Source organism: Podarcis liolepis (assembly GCF_965112155.1).
Source record: "Podarcis liolepis genome assembly, chromosome: 1".
Lineage (NCBI taxonomy): Eukaryota > Metazoa > Chordata > Lepidosauria > Squamata > Lacertidae > Podarcis > Podarcis liolepis.
In genome coordinates, this window is record NC_139554.1 from 83,176,505 (window position 1) to 83,203,127 (window position 26,623).

The 26,623-nt window shown below is 43.4% G+C and overlaps 1 protein-coding gene and 1 pseudogene across 2 annotated transcripts; one reads left to right on the forward strand and one right to left on the reverse strand.

Annotated features, from left to right (window-relative positions):
• Positions 1 to 1,973: 1,973 nt before the first annotated feature.
• LOC310686755 (olfactory receptor 5V1-like) lies at positions 1,974 to 25,881 on the reverse strand (annotated as a pseudogene). Its single transcript has 2 exons — positions 25,863 to 25,881; positions 1,974 to 2,940 (listed from the first exon to the last, which is right to left on the reverse strand). The product of its transcript is annotated as an olfactory receptor 5V1-like (transcript).
• On the forward strand, positions 22,265 to 23,209 carry LOC310714320 (olfactory receptor 5J3-like; the record flags this gene model as incomplete). Its single annotated transcript, XM_083519706.1, has 1 exon — positions 22,265 to 23,209. One exon carries the CDS (start codon positions 22,265 to 22,267, stop codon positions 23,207 to 23,209), a length of 945 nt encoding a protein of 314 aa, XP_083375832.1.
• Positions 25,882 to 26,623: the final 742 nt, after the last annotated feature.

The following is a 26,623-nucleotide window of genomic DNA, read 5'->3' on the forward strand; positions in this document are numbered from 1 at the left end:
AAACAAAAACCTGACCTTTGACTGATTAACAGTCTGTGTCCTTCCCCTCTTCTTAAAGCTTTTCCCCCTACATACGCCGTGGGCTCTTGTGTGTGGATAGTACCATAATGGCTACATGAAGACTCAGAGAATGAATTTGCTCTTAGTATATACAGTATTACTAGGAGGAGGAGCAATTCCTCAGTACTTTAAATCATTATTGGATTTAATTTATGTTTCAATTGGAATCATTATTAGTGGAATGGAATAAAAAGTGATGGAGGGGTGTAACACATATATTATGAATCGGGTCAGTGTCAGTTTGCTGTAAATACAACTTCAGATGCAAATTCTTTTTTCAGCTTTTTAATCAGAAATTTCCATCAGGCATTTCCAAGTTTTATAATGAGATAGTTCAGAATAGTAGTCCAGGTTTCATTGCAAGATTCATGTGGAAGAAGGAGATGGCTGTTTCTTGCTAAAACCAGTAAAACTGAGAATATTTGCATTTGACATATATGAACATTGCCCTCCAAAATTAAAGATTCTATTAATTTTTATGGTAAGGCAGTTATTTGCCAAAGCTGACATACTTTAATAAAACTAAATAGATTTAAAACATGCATAATGACAACAACATATTGCAAAGATACTTGGTGGGATTCAATTAAGTTGTTGTGTGCAGAGAATGAAGTCCACTCATGACACATCTCCTTCCACCTTGTGCACCCAGTAATCCCTCAGTCTGCTGTAGAGGGTTGGGAGGCCACCCAGAAGAATCTAGAAATGATGGTTTGCGCTGTTAAATATCCAGCTACTAGAAAGTCACAAAAGGGGGAAAGAAGATGGTACCTCAAATAGCTTGCCAGGGTTGATCTTCCTGTTATCAACACACAGACGGAACCAGCATTAGTCAGCAAAATCAATATCATCTTCAACATGCCAATGCCTTCAATATGAGTAGATGTCAGGGAGTGTTGATAACAAATGAGTGTAGTTAATTAACTAGAAGATTTATTGCAAAAACAGAGTTCACTGGAGCGGCGATCACAGCTGTCTGTCTATAAATCAAAGATGTCCCTACTAAGGAGGGTGCTTCCGGCAAGACCAGAAACAGCCGAACTTCCTCTTGTGACGTATTCTGTTTTGCAGACCCCCCTTATGCCCCTGGACCTTGGATCAAGGGGGTCAGCTCCCACCCCTTCCTCATTCTCTGAAACAGTACTACTGTGGTCCTTCACGCTCTCTGAGCTGCTTCCGTTTCTAGCCCCTGCATTTTGTCCTTCACTAGTGCGCTGGCAAGCTGCCAGCTGGCTCTCCGCAACTCTGCTAACAGTGGACATTCCTAAGGGTGGGGTGGTTGACTTTCAGCTATAACCATCCTGTCTTGTAGTTAACTCTCTCTTCCTGGTTACCGGTACTTCCTTCACTGGGAGCTGGCTACAAACTTTCCCTGGGGGCTGGCTCATTCATTACAGTTGATGAGGGCTAAGGAGCCTTTCTTGGCCATTAGGAGCAATCTTTGCCATTAGTTTACACTCTTTGCTTTTTTATTAATCTCCAAGCCCAACTCAAACATAAGAACTGATGCTTTTCACCTAACTATCTAGGAATCCATGGTCACCCAAGAGACACTGCCTGTCTCTGTAGAAGAACATTTCTTGTGGAACAACACACTCACACACCTTGCATTTTACCCTTGGCTTTCCTTCATTCCTATGCTGAGGAGATTGCCATGTCACCACCATCAACCCCAACAGACCTCATCCTTGCAGAATCAAGGAAATGCATTAAACTCTCTCAAGTCCACCCCTCCCTCTCCTTCCCCTGCCTTCTGCTTTGAAGCCCCATGAAGTCCCCTTCTCTTGGGGAAACGTGTTCTCTTCCTTGTCTGTTGTCTCGCCCTAAAATCTCAATTCCCCCTTTCCTCACTATCCATACCCTCCTGCTGCAAAAGGGTGACTGTCCAAAGTCTCTAACCTGCATTCTTGTCATTAAAATCTTTTCAGGCAAAATGCTTTGACCAAGGCCCTCTTAACATCCTTATTCCTCAGACTGTAGATCATAGGGTTTAGCATAGGAGTAACAATCCCATACAACATGGAAACAATTCTGTCCTGTTTGGGCGAATAGCTGGAGGTGGGGCGAACATAGGTGGCAATGGTGGTCCCATAAAACAGGAAAACCACAGTCAGGTGGGAACCACAGGTAGAAAAGGCTTTGCGCCTTCCCTCAGCAGAGCGCATGCGCAGGATAGTAGATATGATATAGACATAAGAGATCAGAGTGACCAGGAAAGCACCACCTCCTAAAATGCCAGCCACAAGCAGGAGAACCAGTTCAGGGAGGTACGTAGAGGAGCAAGAGGCAGCCATTACTGGTGGGATATCACAGTAATATTGGTGAATTTTATAGGGCTCACAGAAGGATAGTGTAAAGGTCAATGAGGTATGAATCATGGAATTAATGAAGCCGGTTAGCCAGGTCCCTGCAGTCAGTTGAACACACAGCCTTTTTGTCATGATGTTTGTGTAGTGCAAGGGACTGCAGATAGCCACGTAGCGGTCATACGCCATCACTGAGAGCAAGAAGATTTCGGTGCCCACAGCATAAATCAGAAAGAAGAGTTGTAATACACAGCCAACAAATGATATTGACTTGTCCTCTGACATAAAGACCTGGAGCATCTTTGGCACTGTTACTGTGGGGCAAAGGACATCCAGGAAAGACAGGCTGCTGATGAAGAAGTACATGGGGGTCTGGAGGTGACTATCTGTTGCTATTGCTGTGAGAATTGCCCCCATTTCCTGCCAGAGTGATCAAGTAGGTCAGCAGAATTACTACAAAGAGGGCGATTCGCACTTCTGGGAGATCAGAGAGTTCAGTCAAGTAAAAGTCTTTTGCTGCTGTGGTGTTATCTTTCTGCATTGTCCTCCTAATCAAACTGGTCAGCTAGAATGTCTAAAATACGAAGAAAACAAAGCAAAAATTTTATAAGTACAAATGTTGGTTGAAGGACAATATACAATTGTTTAAGCATCTGACTTTTTATCATAGATGGCCTGATCCTGTTTGTTTCTGATGAATATCTCTCCCCCACATGTGGTCAAAACCTGTATATAGATTCCTTTGGTCAATAGAAAAAGCTTTGAAACCATTTTGAGATTAAGAATAAAGAAAACCTCATAAAATATAAAATTGAACACAAAATGGAAGAGCATGAGAGACAGCACTCTAATCTCTTTTCAAAACTATTCAGGTCTTAACCACAATATTACTGTCAGAAGTTACCATGGAAAGAGTCATTTTCTTGTACCTACTAGGAGAGGGAGGCAGGCATAGTGGCCAACGCCAAAGCATTGCTGGAATTCCCCTGGCAAGGTGGAGGAGAGAGAGTGTCTTTCTCCCAGTTTCCCTCTCCTTTCCCAATTTTTTTAAAGGAATTTTTGATTAATTGACTGACAGAAAGGATTGGGTTGGATTGTCTTTCTATCCAGCCTCTCCTCCAAGAAGCTCAAGGTGATATACACAGCTTTTCTTCTCCCCATCTTCTCTTCACAATCCTGTGAGGTAGATTAGGTTAAGAGACAGTGACTGGCCCAACACCACCCAACCAGTGGTGGGGCTTCATGCTCTGGCACCAGGGAGCGGAGAGCAGGCAGGGACGGGGCTGGCGCACATCCTGGGGGCGTGGCATGTGTCCTGGGGGCGTGACATGCCACCTGCAGGGGCATGGCGTGCGTCCTGGGGGCGGTGTGCTCCCCACCGGGATTGTGCTGCTGGGGGTGGTGCGCTCCCCCCACACTCCTCTTCCTCCGCCAGTGCACCCAACGAGCTTCCTGGCTGAGTGGGGGATTGAATCCTGGTTGCCCAGCACTCTGATCACCCCACCATATGATGCATGCCAACATCAGGGCTGCGTACCCTCCCCCACCCCTGCTACATTCTAGGGGCTTGTCAAGGGAATGAGAGGGCTCTGGATCCAATGGTTGCAAAACCTCCCCTTACCATCCCCAGCACAATGCTGGAACATTGGAGGCAGGGCAAAAAGCAGCAACAACAGATCTTAACACTGATGCTGCAGGAAAACCTCCCTCATCAGATCTCCCTCTCCTATGGCAGCCCTCTGTCTCCACCCATAGACAGGAAGATCTGAAGAATCTTATGGCCTCAGGTCAGGCACCCCAAAGACCACAGGATTGCAGTCTTAATCAAAATGCCCCACCCCTCAAAATTTTATTGCATATACTGCCATGCACACATTGCATTAATCTTGGATTAAATAATCCTGTTCAAAATATGAAGGAGTACCAGAATGATGGGTGGTAGTTAAACAGTAAAGCCTAGGAAACATTATATGTACATGTTAAAAGAAGGAGAATAAAAACTTATCAAACCAAGAAAATGTGCTTACTGGCATATAACAACATTACTCTCCAAGTTTATATTATCACTTAATAACAGGCATTTGTATGGCAAGACATTTATCTGCTAAACAGTTTAATAAGAGTAAATGGATTTTAAACTTACCTAATGACAATATATTGCAAAGATGCTATGGTTTTTCCCCAAGACAATCACTAAACCTAAGGTATACATTTCCACATAGAAACTCAACTAAGATTATGACTTCCGATCTCTTATATTTAGTTCACTGAATGAATATAATATGCCCATAACTGAAAAACAGCACTATAGACCTAAAGTATTTTGACTGCCTAAGATTGAAGACCCAGTAAACTGCATCCACGAGCCATCCTTGCTTTCCTTGTGAACTGTAGAACCACAGCAACAAACAAGAAAGTGAAGAATTTATGTGGAGTCAAGAAAAATATCACACAGCAATCTGAAGTAATGCCTAAGAAGCATTGCCTCTGTCATGAGTCAGAAGGACAACATCTTCCCCTCACCCCGCCTTTGCCACAGAGGTGGAGTGGGGGGGGAGAGATGGCATAAACTCTATCTTGGGACACAGCTCTCGGAGGAATCCTGCAGTTGCTGACTTGAAATCTAAGTTGTGCAAAAGCTCATTGGGCCAAATCCTGTTTGCCAACACACAAGAAAGAGAACTTGAGAAAAACATTACCACGGGTAAAGAGATTATATTGATTAAATATACCAAAGTAAAGGATCTACAAACCAACCTAGTTCAATCAGACTAAGCAATTCAAATACACCCAGCTGGGCAGGTGAATTGTAATATATGGGGGGGGGGGGATTTTATCCTTCCCAGCTCCTGGTCATATTCAAGAGTCACTTGTTGCGGCCATACAGAAATGTTTGGAAAGAGTGCCCTCAACCCAATAATGTCTTAGATATTAAAGCAAGCATGCCTTAATTCCTCTCACCTGCCCATACCAAATGCCACAGGAGGTGATCAGCTCCCACTTGTTCATTTCCAGGGAAACACACAAGAGGTCAAACAGAGAGCTCTTTGCAGATCCTCCAAGAACATGTTCTGACCTGAAAGATGGACCCCATCACCCTTAAATAACTTCCATGCGATTATCAGGGACTGGGAAGAGGAGGAGGAGGACGTCAGCATGCAGAGGGTCGCAAGGACATCTGGCCAGCCCCAGCTGCATCATCTCCTTCCAGCCGTCCCACTGCGAAGACCCATCGGCCTCTGGTCCAACATAAATCAGCGACCCAGGCTTCAAAGCCAGGGCACACTATATCAGCAGAGCGAACTGCGCACACAGAATAGGCGTGAGGCTTGTGGAAGCATACTACAACTATGGATTTATTTATTTATTTATTTTTAACATAATTTTTATTGAATTTTCCATATTTCCTTTCATTTCATAATACATATACCGAGCTTACATTATTACTCAAAAAGAGCAGCAACCTCCTTCCCTCCCTCTTTCCTGACTTTCCTATACCTTTAACATATTTATCACATTTACATAATCACTTCTTTACCTTATATAATCAATTAAAAATCACACTCTCATTTGTTCATTAGCTCTTTCTTTCCTCATTACCAAATGTTTCATGCTACAAACATCTTCAGGTGTTTACAGTTTTCTTTCAAATAATATATAAATTTGCTCCAATCCTTTTGAAATCTCTCATCGTGTCGGTTCCTGATTTTCCCCGTCAACTTCGCCAACTCCACAAATTCTACCATTTTTATCTGCCAGTCATCTAGGGTGGGGAGTTCTTGCTGTTTCCATCTCTGGGCCAGGAGGATTCTTGCTGCCGTTGTGGCATACATCAATAAGTTTACATCTTTTTTGTGGGTTTCCTCATCAATTAACCCTAATAAGAATACTTCTGGTTTTTTACTGAAATTATATTTCAATACCTTTTTTAATTCATTATAGATAATGTCCCAGAAGGTTTTAACTTGAGGGCACGTCCACCACATACGTAGGAAGTTTCCTTCCTTCTCCCTACATTTCCAACATGATTTATCCTGACCTCTATACATTTTGGCAAGTTTACTTGGTGTGATGTACCAACAATACATCACCTTCATTAGATTTTCTTTAAGTGCCACACACGCTGTGAATTTGATTGTTTTATTCCACATTACCTCCCACCTCTCAAAATCGATGTTATGCGCCAGATCCTGTGCCCATCTTGCAAGTTGACCGTATTCTTCTATCTTTTCCATTGCTTCAATTGCACTGTTTGTTGCTTGTTCCAGCGTCAACACTATGTCATCTGCAAAGGCTTTATATTTATACTCTTTGGAGCCAATTTCAATATCCTTTTTTCCTTTTGTTTCATCCATTTTTTTCAACAAAACTTCTAAAGTTGTTATGAATAATAGTGGTGATAACAGACACCCCTGCCTCGTCCCCTTCATTATCTCAATTCTTTCCGTAAGAGTATTATTAATTACAAGTCTATCATATTGTTCAGAATAGATAGATTTAATTCCATTTATAAATTTGTTCCCATATCCATGATTTCTAAATTCCTTTTCATGAAGTGCCAAGACACATTATCGAATGCCCTCTCAGCGTCCAGGAACATTAACACCGCTTGTTTATCCCTTCTGGCATCCAAGAGTTCAATTATGTCAAAGGTGTTTCTAACATTATCTTTCAGTTGACAGCCAGGCACAAAGCTGGTTTGATTTTTCCCAATTCTCTCTCCTAATATTTGTTTATATCTGTCAGGTAACTGCCATTGGCTCAGGGGCGAGAGGGGAAAAGGCGGATGGATTACAGAGAGCCCCCAAAGATCGTGGGAAGCAGCACTTCCTCAGCGGAGGAAGGAAGCCACACCTCTAGAGGGGAGGAGATGCAGGGTTCAGAGGATGCAAGGCGGTGCCAGGACACCTTGCCCGAGCAAAGCGGGGAGGAGGGAGGTCCCCCGTTACCCAAGCCTTCCTTGCACAGTAGGCTTTCGCGCAGAGAGGGGAGGCGCAGAATGGGGGTCAAGAAACTACTTTGCTGGGGAAGATTTAAGGACTGCCCACTCTCAGATTCTGCCAGTGAATGAGCAAGACATGGAATAGAGGCGCTCTGCACTGTAAAGATTTTTGGTTTTGGTTTTTTGCACTAATAAGAAAGCTTTAGAACAGACTAGTGAGGCATATGGCCTGATTGCTCTCGAGCAACCACCTGATACCCTTAACAATATTGATTAGCTAAAATACTAGCAAATAATTTATAGTCAGCCACGACTGGACCTAATGGTCAGGGGTCCCTTTACCTTTCATTTATAGTCATTGTTTAGGAGAGATATTGGCCTATAATTTTTAACTTGAGTCGGACCTGTGTCTGGTTTAGGAAGCAAGATGATATGAGCTTCTCTCCAGGTCTCCAGAACTTTATTCCCTTCTAAAATACTATTCATCACTTCCACTAAAGGTGCAGACAATTGTTCCGAGCATTTCTTATAATATTTGGCTGTTAGGCCATCTGGGCCTGGTGCCTTACCAATTGCTGCTTGTTTTATTGCCATTTTTATTTCTTCTATTGTTATATTTGTGTTGAGTTTTTTCCTCATTTCCTTCAGTCTATTCTGTTCCAAATATTCTTCAACTTTCCCTTCATCTTCTTTTTCTTTTTTGAATAGTTGTTTATAGTGCCTCTGAAAGCTTTTTCTAATTTCATCTGGATTTTCGATTTAATCATAAATCAGGACAAAGAAACATGTCGTCTCTCTCTTTGTCTTCACAGAGAGACAGAGAAAAGCAAAAGCTATAAACACAACGGAAGTTCCCAGCAGACTGTGCTGGTATGTAAACAGACATGTGGCACGCAACAGTCCCATGTCTGCTCCTTAAGGCGGAGTGGAAATCTCAACAGAGGAATGGTGGAGACCACCTCCCCATCCTGACCCTTCTAGGGGGGAGGAGGAGGAAGACATTATATATTTACAACAGGGATTTGAGGGAGGTCACAGCTCAGAGGCAGATGATGGGGAAAGCTGGGAAATAATGGAAGAGCCAGAGCAGCAGCTGGCTAACATGTTGTCATTAGAAAACATTCCAGAACCCGGCAAGCCTTAAAAGTAGGAGAGCAAAGAGCTCAAAGACAAAGGGCACTTAGCAGCACCCATAAAGGAGGTGATGATGATGATGATAAATAAGGAATGGAAGAAATGGGAAGTGGAGACTCACTCAGGACAACGCCTTTATCCAAAAGGCTGGGTTCTATAGCCTCCTAGTGTAAAATTTGAAATAAAAACGGTCTGTAAGAAACTTTTCCTTGTCTTTATACTTTACTGTGCAACCAGCTGGGAGCTGCTGACAGCATCCTGACAGCTATTTTCATTTGCCTCCTACCCAGAAGCCTCCTGGGATGGCAATCTCCACCACTCCTCCTCATCTGGCCAGTCCCTGGCAGTCAACTATGCTCTGGCAGGGGTGCCAACTTGAATAAAATATTGTGGGGGGCCAGGTAAGACCCATCCTACAAAATTGATCAAATGACACAGTGCACACACACCATTTGAATGGGAATGCCCATCAACTTTGGGGGGTCTGGCCCCCTCAAATATTTTATTATGGGGGCCAAAGCCCCCACTGCCCCTAGGAGTTGACTCTTATGTGCTCTGGTAACCTTTAGGCTAGATTACTGCAATGTGTTATATATGAGGCTGCCTCTGAAGACAGTTCTGAAACTTCAGCTCATGCAGTGTTCAGTGGCCAGAGGCCAGGTTGCTCGCCAGGACAATATGGCTTGAGCATATAACACCAATCCTGTCCTGATTGCACTGCCTGCTAATGGGCTCAAATCAAAGTGCTGGTTTTGACCTATACAGCCTTAAATGGCTCAGGACTGTAATACCTCAAGGACTGCCTCTCCCCATATGAACCAACCTGGACCTGAGATCATCATCTGAGGTCCTTCTTTGTGTGCCTCCTCCACAAGAAGTCTTGAGGGCGGCAACTGAGAATGGGCCTTTTCTGTAGTGGCTCCCCATTTGTGGAATACTCTCCCCAAGGAGAGTAGATATTGATAGGTGCCAGGTGAAAACATTCCTCTTCTCCCAAACTTTCTCCCAAACCTTTGTCTAATTAGACTATTAAACCTATTAAACTGTGAGAGGTATTGTTTAGTTTGTTATTGTGCTATGTATTTTTGTATTTTTATACTGTAAACCACAATGTGATTCACAGATGAAGGAAAGTATAGAAATTTAATTAATAAATAATAAATAAATGCATTCGGTTAAGCCTGCCCAGCCCCACTCCCTATTATTTTTAAGGGGAAAGGGTTCTATGAACCATTCCAATAGACATTCCATTGCTGGCTTGCTAGCAGTGGCATTGCAAGGGGAAACCCAAGCCCTTTGCCCTTTGTGTTGGGCATTGCATCTCCTCTGCCTTTGCCTCCCTTTTAAAATTATTCTGTGTACCTGTTATTACATTACATTGTATTATATTATATTATATTATATTATATTATATTATATTATATTATATTATATTAATTATTTACATTGCTTACAGGGCAGCTGGGCACATTGCAAAGTGCCTTACAATTGAGCCACTCATCATCTTAATTTGTCCAGAAGCATATATGCATCTAAATTAGCATAAGCAAAACTTATGTCATGTGATGATCTCTAATGAAAAATGGAACATGGTTTTTTTGTGGGGGATCTTTTAAAACAGTTTTGGCCCAATTAAACAGCAGGCGGCCACACACCCCGGCCATCCTGATTGGTCAGCCAGGGGGTGTGACACGACCGGGAGTCCCAGTGATGTGGGCGGCATCCCTCCGCCCACAGCCAGGTCACCGGGAGGCCCACAGGCCCTCCCGCAATGCTGCCCCCCGGGGAAGAAGAAGAAGAAGAAGAGTTTGGATTTGATATCCCGCCTTTCACTCCCCTTCAGGAGTCTCAAAGCGGCTAACATTCTCCTTTCCCTTCCTCCCACAAAACAAACACTCTGTGAGGTGAGTGGGGCTGAGAGACTTCACAGAAGTGTGACTGGCCCAAGGTCACCCAGCAGCTGCATGTGGAGGAGCGGAGACGCGAACCCGGTTCACCAGATTACGAGTCCACTGCTCTTAACCACTACACCACACTGGAAGGGGAGCAGACTTTTTGAAACTTACATAGGTGGCATCTTTCCCCCTTGCAAATATCCCACATGATACCAGGGGCAACATCAGCCTGCTGGAGGGGAGTTTACATACATATATGGTGGTTTTGCAAATCTGTTCACCCATGTTAGGCTTTGGTATTCAAAGAATTGAGTTTAATATACAAAGCGGGCCTGCAAACTTCCCCTCAGCTTTCTTTACTTGGAATAAAGGACATGTCTACTCCACCAATTGTTCATAAAGTACTTTTAACGTTCCTGCTTGTGGTGGCATGTATGGAAATACTACCTTGGGTTTGAACTTTGAAGCATAGTACTCCAGAGCATGGACAAGAGCCCTGGCTGAGAAGACATAACAGATTCATGTGACCAAACAGAATTCTAAACCCCATCAGTTCTATAAAGTGTGGCAACCATTTTTGGATTACATGCATCAAGAAGACTGTGCTTATAAACCTCTAGAGAACTCATGGCAATATGTGGGCGGGGGTGGGGGGAATTGGAGTGAACTATAAGAATTTGATTTGATATTTTTAAGAAAAGCGATTGATGTGTTGGGAGCTGAGTTGTTTTCTGTGTGATGTGAAAAATGAAAATTATTTTTTTTATAAAAAAAACCATACATAGAGGGACCATCCTGGTGAGAATATGAACTAGCCCATTTTATCTGGTGTGATTAGCTTACAGGGACAGAACCATGCTGTGGGAAAGTGGGGGGGGGCAGATCTGGGCAAGATAAGGAGGGGGGATCGTGGGTCATTTTTGTCATGATGCACAGGCATGTCAAGGTGTGATGTCCAAACCAGCATTCGTTCCAGAGAACCTGCATCTGCCTTTCTCTAATTTAAAGTAACGTCTTTGAAACAGAGTTGAATTTTAACAAGGCACTGAGGAGCCAATTTGCCAGAACTTTCAGACTTCTTGCATAAGTTACATAATGGCAGGCTGGCAAGCGATAACTTTTTAATCATGCCCTCGAGGGCTTATTAGTATAGCTGGGAGTTGACACGGTTGCCGGAGATATGAGTCAATTACCTTAAACTGATCACCTCAAATCCAGAGGCAGAAGCACTCAAAGGGGAAAACCTCTGGAGTTTTCATTTTTGTTTTCTTGCCAGAGTTGGGACCATTAGGCTGAAGCAGTGCACACAATCTCCATGGTGCATGTCTTCGTTCCCAAGAAAGGAGCAAGAATTGGCTACAGAAAATTCCCTAGGAGAGATTGGTAAGGGGAAGAAAAACTACTTGTATTATCTCCAACTCCGAGACTACACAGAACATTAATCATGCACTTCTATCTTCTATTCTATTATACATGACAGAGTAAATCACCTCTGAGTACGAGTACCATTCTGGTTAGCCACACACCCCCATCTTCCCAGTCTGGGCCTGCCATTTGTCCTATCCCCTGCTGACCCCATAGGGGGAAATCACAGAACATAGAGTTTAAACTGAGAGTTGCTTATAGAAAACAGCTATATGCAAATCAAAGCATGGTGTATTTGCTAGAACACAGCAGAAGTTATGGGAAAGGGACATTAATTCATCCTACTGTAAGCTGAAACTTCAGCCATGAGTTCCTCAGACTCAGAACAAAGCCCACCCCAATGGCAAACATTTCCCCATTCCTGTAGGAAAGGCATTCTCCATCCACAGGAAATTTGAGTTGCGGCAAGGCCGCCCTACCATTACGCAGACTGATGTAGGCCATATTCACACCATATATTTAAAACAGTATGATATCACTTTAAAGAGTCATAATAATAATAATAATTTATTCCCCAGCCACTCTGGGCGGTTTCCAACAGAATATTAAAATACAATAGTCTATTAAACATTAAAAGCTTCCCTAAACAGGGCTGCCTTCAGATGTCTTCTAAAAGTCAGGTACAGTCATACCTTGAGTTGAATGTGCTTCAGGTTGAGCGCTTTCGGGTTGCGCTCCGCGGTAACTCGGAAGTAACGGAGTGTGTTACTTCTGGGTTTCAACCACTCGCGCATGCGCAGACGCTCAAAATGACGTCATACGCATACGCAGAAGCAGCAAAACACGACCCACACACACACAAACGCTCCGGCATGTCTTACGTTCCATTCAAGATGCGAACGGGGCTCCAGAACAGATCCCGTTCGCATCCTGAGGTACCACTGTAGTTGTTTTTCTCTTTGACATGCCACTACCAAGAAGGCCCTCTGCCTGGTTCCCTGTAACTTGGCTTCTCGCAGCAAAGGAACTGCCAGGAGGCCCTCGGCACTGGATCTCAGTGTTCAGGCAGAACAATGGGAGTGGAGATGCTCCTTCAGGTATACTGGATCGAGGCCATTTGGGGCTTTAAAGGTCAGCACCAACACTTTGAATTGTGCTCGGAAACATACTGGGAGCCAATGTAGGTCTTTCAAGACCGGTGTTATATGGTCTCAGCGGCCGCTCCCAGGCCCCAGTCTAGTTGCCGCATTCTGGATTAGTTGTAGTTTTCGGGTCACCTTCAAAGGTAGCCCCACATAGAGCACATTGCAGTAGTCCAAGCAAGACTACTTGGCTTCCCCCAAAGAATCCTGGGAACTGTAGTTTGTTATGGGTGCTGAGAGATACTAAGAGAACCCTATTCCCCATAAAGAGCTACAATTTCCAGAGCTACCTGTGAAGAAGGATTGATAAACCACGCTGGGAATTGTAGCTTGAGGGGGTAGGGGGTCTCCTAATAAGGCTTAACAAGCTTAACAAACTACAGCTCCCCAAATTATTTAAGGGAAGCCTTGATTTCATAGTGCATTAAATCTTTGATGTGAATGTGGCTGTAGTCACCTCAGATCGCTGATATTTGGCAGGGGGAAGGAGTTGTGGCAAAGTGTTGGAGGGTGAAGCTTGTGTGTCTGCCCTGCCTTGAACAAGCCTGCTGCCCTCTGGTAAACAGAAAATGAATTCCCCTTGTCAGGATGGCGCATCCAGTTTCACCGCCTGAAAAAAGATCTCTATGAGATCCCACGAGCAGTAGTGGAGGAAGGGGGGGTGCAAGCCGCCCTGGGTGTCACCACTGAGGGGGTGACAAAATGCCGAGCAGCACTCAGTGCAGGGCCTGCAGCGCACCCAAGCCACGCGTCTCTCCTGGGAGAGACGCGGCGGCTTGGGCGCGCACAGACTCCGCACTGCCCAAACGGTCTGCCCGCTGCCTCCCCCCCAGCTGTAGGGCAGCTGAGTGGGAGGAGGCAGGCAGACTCCAGAGGCCTCACGGTGTGCCCCTCCCCTATGGACGGCTCGCCCCACCCCTGGGCACACCGCCCCTGGTGCCCGAGCAGCTTCCTCCACCGCTGCCCACGAGATGTCGACGGAAGCTGCATCCACCACAGCCGCAACAGCCACACAACCCCAGCAGTGACAGGGGTGGGTCTATGGAGACACAGCTTCCTGGGATTCCAGACCCTCCAAGTGTCCCTATTTTCCAGGGACAATCCTGGATTTACAGAATCCATCCTGGTTTCCTACTCTTCCTTAGGATGTCCCTATTTTCATCAGAGAAATGTTGGAGTGTATGGAGTTAAGCAACCCCCAAGCCAAGGAAATAAGTAACTATACAACCTTTAGAAGACACCTGAAGGCAGCCCAGTATAGGGATGTTTCTTCATGTATAATGTTTTTTGTTTTTTTTTTAATAGGTTGGAAGCCACCCAGAGTGGCTGGGGCAACCCAGTCAGATGAGTGGGGTATAAATAAATTATTATTATTATTATTATTATTATTATTATTATTATTATTATTATTATTATTATTTCCTTTTTAGCACCATTGGAGGTGTCTTCATGTTTTATAGGCCCATGCTTTAAGCCAAGGTTGGTGGTAGTAGTGGACTGTGGCCTTCTTGATGTTGTTGGGACTCCCAACTCCCATCAGCCTCAGCCAGCATGGCCAATGGTTAGGGATTGATGGGAGCTTGTAGCCCAGCAACATTTGGAGGGCCACAAGTACCCCCACCCCTGGCTTAGATCATTTGGAGTTGCCTGGCTCAAGTTCCTAAGGCTCTATGCTGTTTCTCAAGTCTCCATCATTACACAGTGGTACCTCGGGTTACAGACACTTCAGGTTACAGACGCTTCAGGTTACAGACTCTGCTAACCCAGAAATAGTACCTCAGGTTAAGAACTTTGCTTCAGGATGAGAACAGAAATCACGCAGCAGCAGCGGGAGGCCCCATTAGCTAAAGTGGTACCTCAGGTTAAGAACAGTTTCAGGTTAAGAACGGACCACCAGAACGGATTAAGTTCTTAACCTGAGGTACCGCTGTACAAGGTGCTTTACAGTGCAACATAAGCAACAGAGACATGTCCCTGACCCAAATTTTGTAAGAAAGAAAAGGAAAGGAGGAGTGGAGCGCCTGGAGGAAAGAGGGTCAAAAATAATAGGAGACAAATATGTTTAAATGCAGCTGCACCTATTTAGCTCAGGTAAAGAGTGAAACCAAAAGGGCATCACAGAACAAAAAGGCTTTGAAAAAAGAAGCTTGGAGGAACAACTATTGTATATCACTAGCTTAGAGTTCAGAAACAATAGCTTGAATCTCCTATATTGTGAATAACATTGCACAGACGGCCTATAGATGGATCTTTGGTGACATCTAGCGGCTAGTTTACAAAATGTATTCATTCAGTCTTTTCAAACCAAAGCAATGGGAAGTTTTTCAATTCTAGGCCCGTTTAGATTTTAAAGAATCAAGTACCAGGTAAAGAAACTATGTGGAGGTTATACACAACTGTATTCTGCTTCTCTATCCATTACTAATAAAGGATGCAATACCCCACATTACTGTTGATGAGTGCTGACAATCCACATGCTGCTGTGCTTGCCACTCAACCATACCCTAGTCACGAGTTAGGCTTCCTCTTGCCTTCAGACTTTTTGTTAAGTATCTTTCCATAAGAGCAACCCCTCAAATTGATAATCCCGTCATCCCACACACACAACTGATGCAATAATTTTAGATTAGATGGCACAGCTTCTGTTGGCTTCTGGCTCTTTATTAGCTGAACTTCCAATGGTTATGCATTTTTCAGGGCCATATCTCCATATGCAAAAGGTGGAGACACATAGAAAGTTGGTGGTGCATGCAGATTGCTGCACGTCATTAGCTGGAGCTATTACTGATGCTGCCCATTCCCACAGTGGTTGCATACTACCATTATCAGCTTATGAAAAAAGGTTTGCATCTTTGACAAGTCACCAATTTTTAACATCAAATTTTATTTTTTAAATTTGTTTGTTTGTTTGTTTGTTTGTTTGTTTGTTTGTTATACTTCTCTACTGCCCTTCATCATAAGATCTCAGGGCGGCTCACAAGATAAAATACAAGGTAAAAATGTTATTGGCTGAGAACCAAGTTTTGAAATTAAAAAAAAAAAAAACAGACTCATCAGAATGGTATGCAGAACAAGCTGGTGCCTCTGTGGTGTATCTTCCAATTGCAGGTTGTATGAAATAGTGTTCCAGGTTCTGCAACAAGACCCAACTTCTGTTTATCCATAGCTGGGGGGCAGGGACGACCTGGTATAAGACAGAGATCATCTCAATAACAAGGCTTTTAATGCAAGATAAATAATGCATTGCACATCATTTTGAATTGGTCGTATTAAACAAACAAACCAGATACTTGTAGATGAAACTAGCAGAAGATGTCAAAAGTATTTGAAATATTAATTAGTGAGTTATTGATCTGAAACATAAGAGCTGATTTGAGAACCTGGATAAAATGAGAGCTGTACTGGACAGTTGGTACAAGATTGACTTTTGGGGTGTCTTGAAATAGCAGGAATGGACAAGTTGACAGATTTGGTTTATAAGACAAATGGTATCCTCTGTAATACAAAGTTTGCTGAGAGATGGTCATGTTTTATAAAGTATTGCACTACAAATGTGGGAGGCATAAGGCATGAAATAAATTTATTTTTGTAAATAATGTGTGATGTAAGTGTGAACTGCATGGCTTATGAATAAGGTGGAAGCTTTTTAAAGTTTGCTTAGGTTTTCCTCTTTCCCTCAAACTTCTCTCTCTGTTTCATATCAATGTGTTATATTGGTTTTCAAAAGTGTACAACAAAGAGTAAAGAATAACAAAGTAGCAAATGCAGGCCTCTCATTGTTTTCCCTGTTGAATAAAGTTCATAAAGGAGGTACACAAGCAGCGGGCAGGTTAGCAAAGAAGTCTCTCCAAAAGAAAGCATACAGAGCAGGTGGCTTTTGAGCACCAGAAGAAGAGTTAGTGTCTGCAAGGAAGGGAAATGAAACATTTTCAACTGTATCAGGTTTGGCATTGCCTTTGGCCAGCCTTAAATTATGAGTAAGCTTTATATGAGTACAGTGGTGCCCCGCAAGACGAATGCCTCGCAAGACGGAAAACCCGCTAGACGAAAGGGTTTTCCGTTTTTGAGTTGCTTCGCAAGACGATTTTCCCTATGGGCTTGCTTTGCAAGACGAAAACGTCTTGCGAGTGTTCCGATTTTTTTTCGCTCCCCCCCCCCTTTTTCTAAGCTGCTAAGCCGCTAAGCCGCTAATAGCCCTTTAGCCGCTAATCCACTAAGCCTTTAATAGCCGCTAAACCGCTAATAGCGCTAATCCGCTAAGCCGCTAATAGGGTTGCTTCACAGGACGAAAAAACCACTAGACGAAGAGACTCGCGGAACGGATTAATTTCGTCTTGCGAGGCACCACTGTAATGTGTTATACATAGGGCTGCCTTTGAAGACGGTTCGGAAACATCAGCTAGTGCAGAATTCAGCAGCCAGGTTGCTCACTGGAGCAAGACGGTTTGAGCATATTGCACTGATCTTGGTCCAACTGCACTGGCTACCAATTAGTTTCTGGGCCCAATTCAAAGTGCTGGTTTTGACCTATAAAGCCTTAAATGGCTCAGGACCACAATACCTCAAGGAGCACCTCTCTCCATATGAACCTACCCAGACCCTGAGATCATCTTCTGAGGCCCTTCTTCGTGTGCCTCCTCCTTGAGAGGTGTGGAGGGTGGCAACACGAGAATAGGCCTTCTCTGCAGAGGCTCCCCGTCTGTGGAATGCTCCCCCCAGGGAAGTTCGCCTGGCACCTTCATTACACACCTTTAGGCGCCAGCAGGGCCGGATTTAGGCCTGATGAGGTACTAAGTTGCTGAAGGTAATGGGGCCCTTTCTATGTCCAGCTGTCCTTTGCCAACAACAAATTGTCACTGTTTTTTGTGTTTAATATATGCTATATGGTAATTTATGGACCTAATAGCTATCTAAAGCCATTTGCACATAACAAAATATGTATTTTATCAAAGTATTTGTTGAACTGAAATACAATTAAGAAGGATATTAATTGTCAAATACTATTAAGAAGTATATTAATAGTGAAATAATTATTAAGTTCTAACTGTATTATTTTATTTTATTTTATTTATTTTATTTGTTTTTTATCTTATATTTTGGAAATGTACATCCAGGGGTTTTTTCCCTTTAAATTTTTTTGGGGCCCCCCAAGAGAGTGGTGCCCTAAGCTATAGCATGTTGAGCTTATACAGAAATCCAGCACTGGGCGCCAGGCAAAACATTCATTTTTAACCAGGCTTTTGGTTGGTCTGTTTGACATCTTATACCCTTTTAAAATGTGGCTCTTTTCTGGGGGAGGGTGGTTATTGATGTTAGGATATTTCCATTCCACCTTAAAAGGGAGCAGGCTTTGTGAGTCACAGAGTCTGCGTATTTCCTGTTCACAGGATGTTTCTGTTGTGTCTTTGCTTTCGTTTCTCTCTCTGTGTCTGAGACACTGAAGCAGGCAGTCATGTTTTCTTTGTTCTGATCAACGCTGAATAAACTTGTAAATAATGCTCTCCTGAGTGCATCTTTTGCTGTGCATTATCTGCTGATAGAGCGTGCATCAGCTCTGGAATGTGGCAAGCTATTTCTGGAGCTCCTGTCGCTAATTGCTGATACTGCGTGTCTACGGGAGATCGATGGACGTCCGGAGACGACGTGGAGCCATGATGGACTTTGTCTCCCTGGCAGTATCCCAACAATTGGGGGGTGTTGTTTTTATTCTGATTATATATGTTGTGATCTTTTCTGTGAACCGCCCTGAGACCTCCAGGTATAGGACGGTATAAAAATTTAATAAATGAAATAAATAAATAAGCTTCTCCATCAGAGCTGAACAGCAGAGACAACTATTACCAGTCAGTGAAAGGAAAAGTCAAAAGCCACCTGCCACAGTCATTCTAGCAGCAACCAAACGGAAGACACTGAGAGCTGTGTGAAGTAGCTTGGGACCAGTAAAGAAGACAGCAGGGCTAGGAGGGAGACTTGGGGACTGGTGATTTTAGAAATACAGTTAAATACAAGATCCTAGAGTTGGGCCACATAAGGGAGTAAGATCCCTAGCAGAGCAGCCTCTCCAGCAATTTGAGGATAGAGATGAGGTCCTATAGTTCAACTTCACTGGAGTAAGATGCCAGCAATGGATAACCTTCAGTGCAGCTTCCCGTCCTGTTGCTAAACTAGCCTCAAATGGTGCCAGCGTCCTTTCTCAAAGGCCTATGGAAGTTGGTGGTGGAATGCCACTTCTTAGCAAAGCTGTGGACTTGAAAGCCCTGAAGCCAGTGGTTCTTTGGATCAGTCAGGGAAGTCAACAGCTAGACAGGAGTTTTTGGCTTCTCGTTTACAGACAAGTCACAGAGGCATGGGATCCCGGCACCTTCCCACTTCAGAAAATGGCTGTACCACTCAGGCTGGGAGAACCACGGATGATCCAGATGAAGGTTGGGGGGGGGGCAAAGGAAACAAGTGAACACAGCTTCCCCTCCACACCTGTAGCATAGAAAGCAAAAGGAAATTCCCCAGATGCTGAAGGTATTGGTGAGATGGAAGAATGAAAGGTAGCGCTGGTGTCCTCTAGGATTCCATTGAGAGCCAAGAGACATTCGTACTGTGACTAATAATTTGCAATAATTGGTGAAGCTGACAAGCCTTGCAATATAGTCTGAGATTCAGAACACCCATTCCTCCCTCTTTTGCTGTCTTATAAAGTAAGGCTCGGTTAAACCCTTTCCCATTTCTCTCACGGAGAAGACTACTGCCACTACTGTAATAAGGTAAGGGGAAGCATAACTGGAAGGATCTAGAACAGATAGAGCAATCTCAGTAGGAACAACATCTTGATGGCCAAAATGTGCCTTAGCCAAGAGAGCAAAAGAGGACCATAGTTCCACCACCTAACACGTGCCAGGTCTTTGGTCTCCAGGACTCCTAAATATTTCTTTTTAATGCCTCCCAGAGGGTGAAGTTGGCCTCTGTTGCTAAGGAAACCTGGTCATGCTAATTGATGTTGAGGCATGTAAGTTGTCGTTTGGTATAATTGACCTCTAAACCTTCAACTTTTAAAATTTACGTAGTTCCTCTTTCAAAGGTGCAATTCCTCCAGCAGAGTCTGATAAACTTCCCTTTTCTTTTGCCTCATTTTTCTTTAGATTCTGGAGGCAAGGAGCTCTTCTTTTTATTTTTGCACAGTGCCTGGTGCAAATTAGGGAATTAGACGTGATCATTATGATGGTATATTGATTCCTTTCTTTTGACAGGAAACTACTTTCACTTCAGAAATCCATCACTACAATTTTAATATCTTATCAGTCTTGCAATGGGGGGTGGGGAGAGAACCAACATCTGGCTTTGCAGAGTGAAGGGTGCCACTATAAACTGCTGCACTGCTGGTATATATAGTAAGTTATAATGAGCTGATTAGGAATTACTCAGTTGCCATCTTGAAGTGAAACTTTCAAACAAGGTTTGCCTAACTTGAATCCAAGCTCCTTTTTGGGTTGGAGAATGAAGAACAACATGCACCTTGCAGATTGTGAGTCTGCTCAATAGAAGTCACCAGAAATCAACAAGTTATGGAATATGAAAAAGTTATGGTAGCTTTTGCCATCGTAAAATTTTGAGGCAGATGCTTCTTAGAACTTTTGTGTGGTATACAGAGGAACAACAAGATCTAAGGTAAAGAACAAGTTCAGTAGTAACAGGTAGGATGGTCACTGCGAAATAAAGAACTGAAAGTTATTTCTCTTCTGTTGCATTACAGACCTGAGCTTTCAGAATCAAGGTATATATCATAAGATACTTGGGGGACTGGGAGATGATTCCAGATTAACATTCAAACAACAGAACATTTGCAACAAGAATTAGAAACCAGGGTGTTCCTTCATTTTAGAGTCTACACCCCATAAACTAGCTATTCTGGGACAATGGAGTCTTCTGTCTGTTCGTGGGAAAGACAAGCCCTGATCTTCACGCCAGAGCAGAACAAGCTTCTAAAGACTGTTCTTCACTAATGAAGCCCTTTATCACTGATCCTGTTGCAGAGTGAAAGGTGAGCCTGCTCGCTTCATTTTCAGCGTATGTTATTTGAACTGCTGTAGTGCCATGACTAAAAAACTTGGTTCACATGTTACACTGAACAAAGGTAGAAGCTAACTTCACACACAAACAAGTATTTGTGTAAAACTTTGTTGATTTGTAGAAGAAGAAGAGTTTGGATTTGATATCCCGCTTTATCACTACCCGAAGGAGTCTCAAAGCGGCTAACATTCTCCTTTTCCCTCCTCCCCCCCCCCCCAACAAACACTCTGTGAGGTGAGTGAGGCTGAGAGACTTCAGAGAAGTGTGACCAGCCCAAGGTCACCCAGCAGCTGCATGTGGAGGAGCGGAGACGCGAACCCAGTTCCCCAGATTACGAGTCCACCACTCTTAACCACTACAGCACACTGGCTATTATAACTTATTATATTATATAACCTATTATAAATTATTATTATGTACAGCTCAGCTATTCTGTACACAGGTACACAAGGCTGTACACTTGTTGAGAATTACATGAAAATAATTGTACACCTCAACTGTTGTGTACATGGGTACTACACAGACTGCACGGTCGTTAAATGTGAGATGTAAACATCCCTTATGAAACCAAGTTATGAATCAGGAAGTCCCCAGTTCAAATCTCAACCTTCCTATGAAATCACTAGGTGCAAACTACTGTCTGTCAACTGCAGTCCTCCACATCTGCAATATGAGAGATAATTATACCGACTTACCTTATGCAATTATTGTAAGGATTATAAATAGACAGTTGTCGGGATTGTAGATAGATTATACATGTGGGGTGCTTTGAACACTTGAAAATGTTTTATTTATTTATTTTTGTTGATTAAATTTGTATACTGCCCTTCATCCAAAGATCTCAGGGTGGTTCATAGCATACCAATTCAAGATAAAAACACAAAATACATAATAAAAACGGTGGGGATGGGACCAAAAGCAGCCCTATGGACTGCTCCATCTGGTGCTCCAGACTCTTCTCAGACCGCAGTCCCTCCTCAGCCACATCCCCTCATCCCAGGACACCTCCATCATTGGCCCTGCTTTGCACCCTCCTTGAGTTGTTTTGCCTAGCTGGAATATGCCCTCAAACTCTAATAATGCGTCTTGCTTGGATGGATGGATGGATGGATGGATGGATGGATGGATGGATGGAAAGAGGGGTCTGTGAGCATGTGTCTGCCCTGGCCACCACAGGCATGTGGTCCCTGGAAGGTTACGCAGAAGTGAATGTGGTCCTCAGACTGAAAATAATGCCCTGTCCCTGCAGTAGGACATTCATGTAGAACTTCCTTTCTAAGTATGATTCACCAAGACGTTTGTAGTAATAAGAACTGACTGATACAATTCCCCCCTCCATTATTTAGCAGATATCAGAATATGGAAGCAGCTGTAGAGGGAAACTGCACCGTGGTGACTGAGTTCATTCTCCTGGGATTCTCAGAAGGTCCGGAACTGCAGCTGCCCTTGTTTATGGTGTTCCTCGTGATCTACATCATCACCCTAATGGGGAATCTGGGGATGATCATGTTAATCAGGGTCAACACCCGGCTTCACACTCCCATGTATTTCTTCCTATGCAACTTGTCCGCTGTTGATATCTGTTACTCATCAGTCATCACGCCAAGAATGCTGATGAACCTTCTAGCACAAAGCAAATTGATTTCCTTCAATGCATGTTTTGCTCAGCTTTACTTTTTTGTGGCCTGGGTGTGCACTGAATGTTTCTTGCTAGCCAACATGGCATATGACCGTTACATGGCCATCTGTAGCCCATTGCTCTATTCCGCAGTTATGTCGCAGAGAGTCTGCATCCTGTTGGTTGCTGGCTCGTGCTTCATCGGCTTCACAAATGCCATGGTCACGGTATGTTTTTTAAGCAGGTTGCCATTCTGTGGCTCTAACATCATCAGACACTTCTTCTGCGACACTCCTCCCCTATTAACGCTGTCCTCCGATAGCCATGTCACGGAAATGATCATTTCCTCCCTCGCTGGGTTCACTACCATTGGATCCTTGTTCATCATTGTCTTCTCTTACGTGTTCATTCTGGCAGCCATCCTGAAGATCCGATCAGCTCAAGGCAGACACAAGGCCTTCTCCACCTGCACCTCTCACCTTACAGCCGTCACGGTCTTCTACGGGACTCTGATATTCACATATCTGCGTCCCAATACAAGCTACTCGTTGGGTCGGGACCAAGTGGCTTCCGTGTTCTACACAGTGGTGGTCCCAATGCTGAATCCCCTAATCTACAGCCTCAGGAACAAGGAAGTGAAGGAGGCTTTCAGGCAATCCGTGAGGATGAAAATGTTTCTGCAATGAATGCAAAAACAATTTAGGGCAATTCCTTTAGGAGGCCAACAGAAATGAAACAGGATTCTGTGAAAGCTTCTGAGCATATGTACACATACCCCTCAACCTCTTTATCAGACAAGATGTTAAAAAACACACGCTTGCACACCTTTCTGTTGGCTTAATAAAGGAATTTCCCTAATATGCACTTTGGAATTTTTGTTATGAGCCAACAACCTTTATTTGGGGGGTTTAAAAGAATTTTGTAATTTAAATAGTAATAATCATGTAACAAAATAATCATAAAACAATAAATGGAACAACTCTAAAATCTTCCCTATGTGGGTTCCAATCTGAATTAACATAGACCTTGTACACTGTTGTAGATGACAAAGGCTAATCTATGCATGGCAAAACATATATGTTACCTCCATTGAGTTGTCTTCACTGAAATAACTAAAACATCCTTAGCCACCCAATTCTATTCAATTATAGCTCAATTAAAGCAATAGCCCTTTCTTTTTCTACAGGTATTAAATTAGTTCAGCTAAAGCAACTGTGCTATCACCACCAATTAGTGTTGATTTGAATGGTCACTATGTTTACCTTGTGTGTGTTTGCATTTAAATGCCACAAAAACAAATTTCATGCTCTTTTGGTTCTTCTGTTTGCACATATGTGTGTACCAGTTAAGGGTAACATTTCATGCATCTGATGGTGCAGTAAAGTCATTACACAAAAGTTTCTGCCACAATCAATCTCATAAGTGCCACGAGATCTTTGGTAGTTTTACCTACAAAGGTGGCTCCTCTGTTGGGAAATGTAATGCAAGCATGCATGCATTCGTTCTATTTAAAGACCTTCCTTCATTGATTAGGATCACATCATAACAATACAGCTGGCATGTCCAACTCCCAAGAGACTGTGATCTACTCCCAGTAAAAAAAATAATGGCAGTGATCTATCCATTGGGGAGGATTGCACAGAGTTTTTAAACTTTTCCCCATAACTTTTTGTACACGATAAGGATCTACCAGGATCAGCCGGTAGATCGCGATCTACTGGTTGCACATCCCTGCAAGACAGCATCTGCCTCGGAGCTGGACCTCAGTGTCTGGGCTGAACGATGGGGGTGGAGACGCTCCGTCAGGTATACAGTGGTATCTTGGGTTAAGAACATAATTCATTCTGGAGGTCTGTTCTTAACCTGAAACTGTTCTTAACCTGAACACTTTAGCTAATGGGGCCTCCTGCTGCTGCTGTGCCGCACTGCACAATTTCTGTTCTCATCCTGAAGCAAAGTTCTTAACCCGAGGTAATATTTATGGGTTAGCAGAATCTGTAACCTGAAGTGTATGTAACCTGAAGCGTATATAACCCGAGGTACCACTGTACTGGAGTTGTGTTACTGCCCCCCAGGTGACTGTGATGGGAGGAGTGGATCTCTCACAGCTATGTCCACTTGAGTTCTTGACACTTCGCCAGTAGGAACTCAATGGCTGGAGAGCAGAAGCTGCTGTAAGACTGAGAGTCAGTTTTTGAGCCAAGGTCAGCCAATCAGCTTCATGGCTGAATAGGGATTTGAACCACTAAGCTCTCAAACCATTATATCATTTTGTCTCTTTTTATCTCGAGTGCTTCCATTTGGGGGCAACCATGACTAAGGCTACAAGTTGTGCATTAGTGTACCAGAGCTATGCCTCACTGGAGGAGGAAGACCTTGATTCATACAGATTAAGGCATATTCTATATTTCTTGCAAATCCTCCCACCCATTTTACCTGTGGATGGGAAAGATGTGGGGAAAAATGGGACTGATGCAATCACATCTAGCTTGATCAGTACAGTTCAGTACATCAGTAGAGCTCACGCGAGGGTGTCTCAAAGGACCATCGAGTCCCAAAGAACCTGAGGCAATGTAGAAATACTCCTGTACTAGCTGATTCTAAGCCCTTTCAAAGCTGCCTTTGCAGTTTCCAACCTGGAAATACTGCAAGGTAATTTGAAACCGAAGCGCTACCTGGAAAACTGGACTCTTAGTTGTGAGCCAACAGAGGCTAACAACAGAGGCCCATTTACTCTGCATCCAGTGTGTGTTCCCACCACTGGTTTGGGAAGCAGTATGCACACGACATTAGCCACGACTCATATCTATCCTGTGCCTGCACTTTGATGCATTTTTCCCTAAACCAGTTTCGGTCCAAATTGAGAAAAAGAATGACCTAGCTGCATTTTAAGCTCGTAGTGTGTACATAACCTAAGACTAACCCTGTGCACGCTTCCTTGAGAACAACGCCCTGCCCGAAAACATAGTGAGCGTAGAACCAGGCTGTAAACCAGGGCTCTTTTTTTCATCCATAACTCTCTGGAACTCAGTTCCGGCACCTCTCAGGTGGGCACCATTGCCATTATAAGAAAACAAGGAAGGTGTTCATGATGAGTTCCAGCACCTCCTTTTCTAGAAAAATAGCACTGCTGTGAACTATTTTATTAAAAGACAGCAGAGCCCACACGCTTTGCAGCTTAGTCGGTAGTCTTCAGTTAATTGGTGAAATGTTTTTATATTTAAAATGATGGAGAACAGAATAGAAAACCGTGGCCTGCTTAACTGAAATAGAAATCAGCATTATTATTTTTCATCCTGGCAAGGTTCTCCTGAATACTACCATTAGGAACTGAAATACCTCAATGTTTTCATTCTTCAGGGAAACGGAAGAGCCAGCCTTTGCGGAGCCATGTGAAGCATAGTAAGTCTGACTCATCTGTACAGTTTCTTGCAGCGTCATGTAGACAAAAGGCCTGAGGCTCACACTGTTGTTGAGGCACTCAAAACTAGCAATAACCAGCAGATAGATGCCAGTTAAAATGTGAGGAGAAAATTGTGACAAGCTTACTTGAAGGCTGAAGGGAGGGAGGGGGAGGTCTTTACCATCCTCCTGAAAGGACCAAGAGTTGTATTTGATGAACTTTAGAGGGAAGAGAATTTCATAATAGAGGAACCACCATGAAGATGGCTTTGTTACCTTGCAGGTCAGCCTAACCTATGCATCTTTTGGTGGCTCATTGATATACCTCAGTATACAGAAAGGCACATAAGGGAAGCCCTTCTTAATGTTCCACCCCTGTGAGCTACATGTTTGATAATGACCTATGGGCAGATCTTCTCTGTGGAGGCTCCTGGTTCTGAAATTTGGTGGGTACCCACATTGCTGGCCTTTAGACTCCATCCAGGTGAGATCTTGACTGTTTGTTCTGGCATTGCAGCAAAAATGCTGATGTTTGTGGTATTTCTGTTGTGTGTTCTGGTGGGATTTCTGTAGTATGTGGTTTTAAATTGAGAGTTGTTGTTATGCATTTGTTAAAACAAACATAGAAAGAAAAAAAAATCACTTTGCTGTGTGAGTAAATCGCCCTCTTAAAATATGTAAAATAGCCAAGCTAGTTT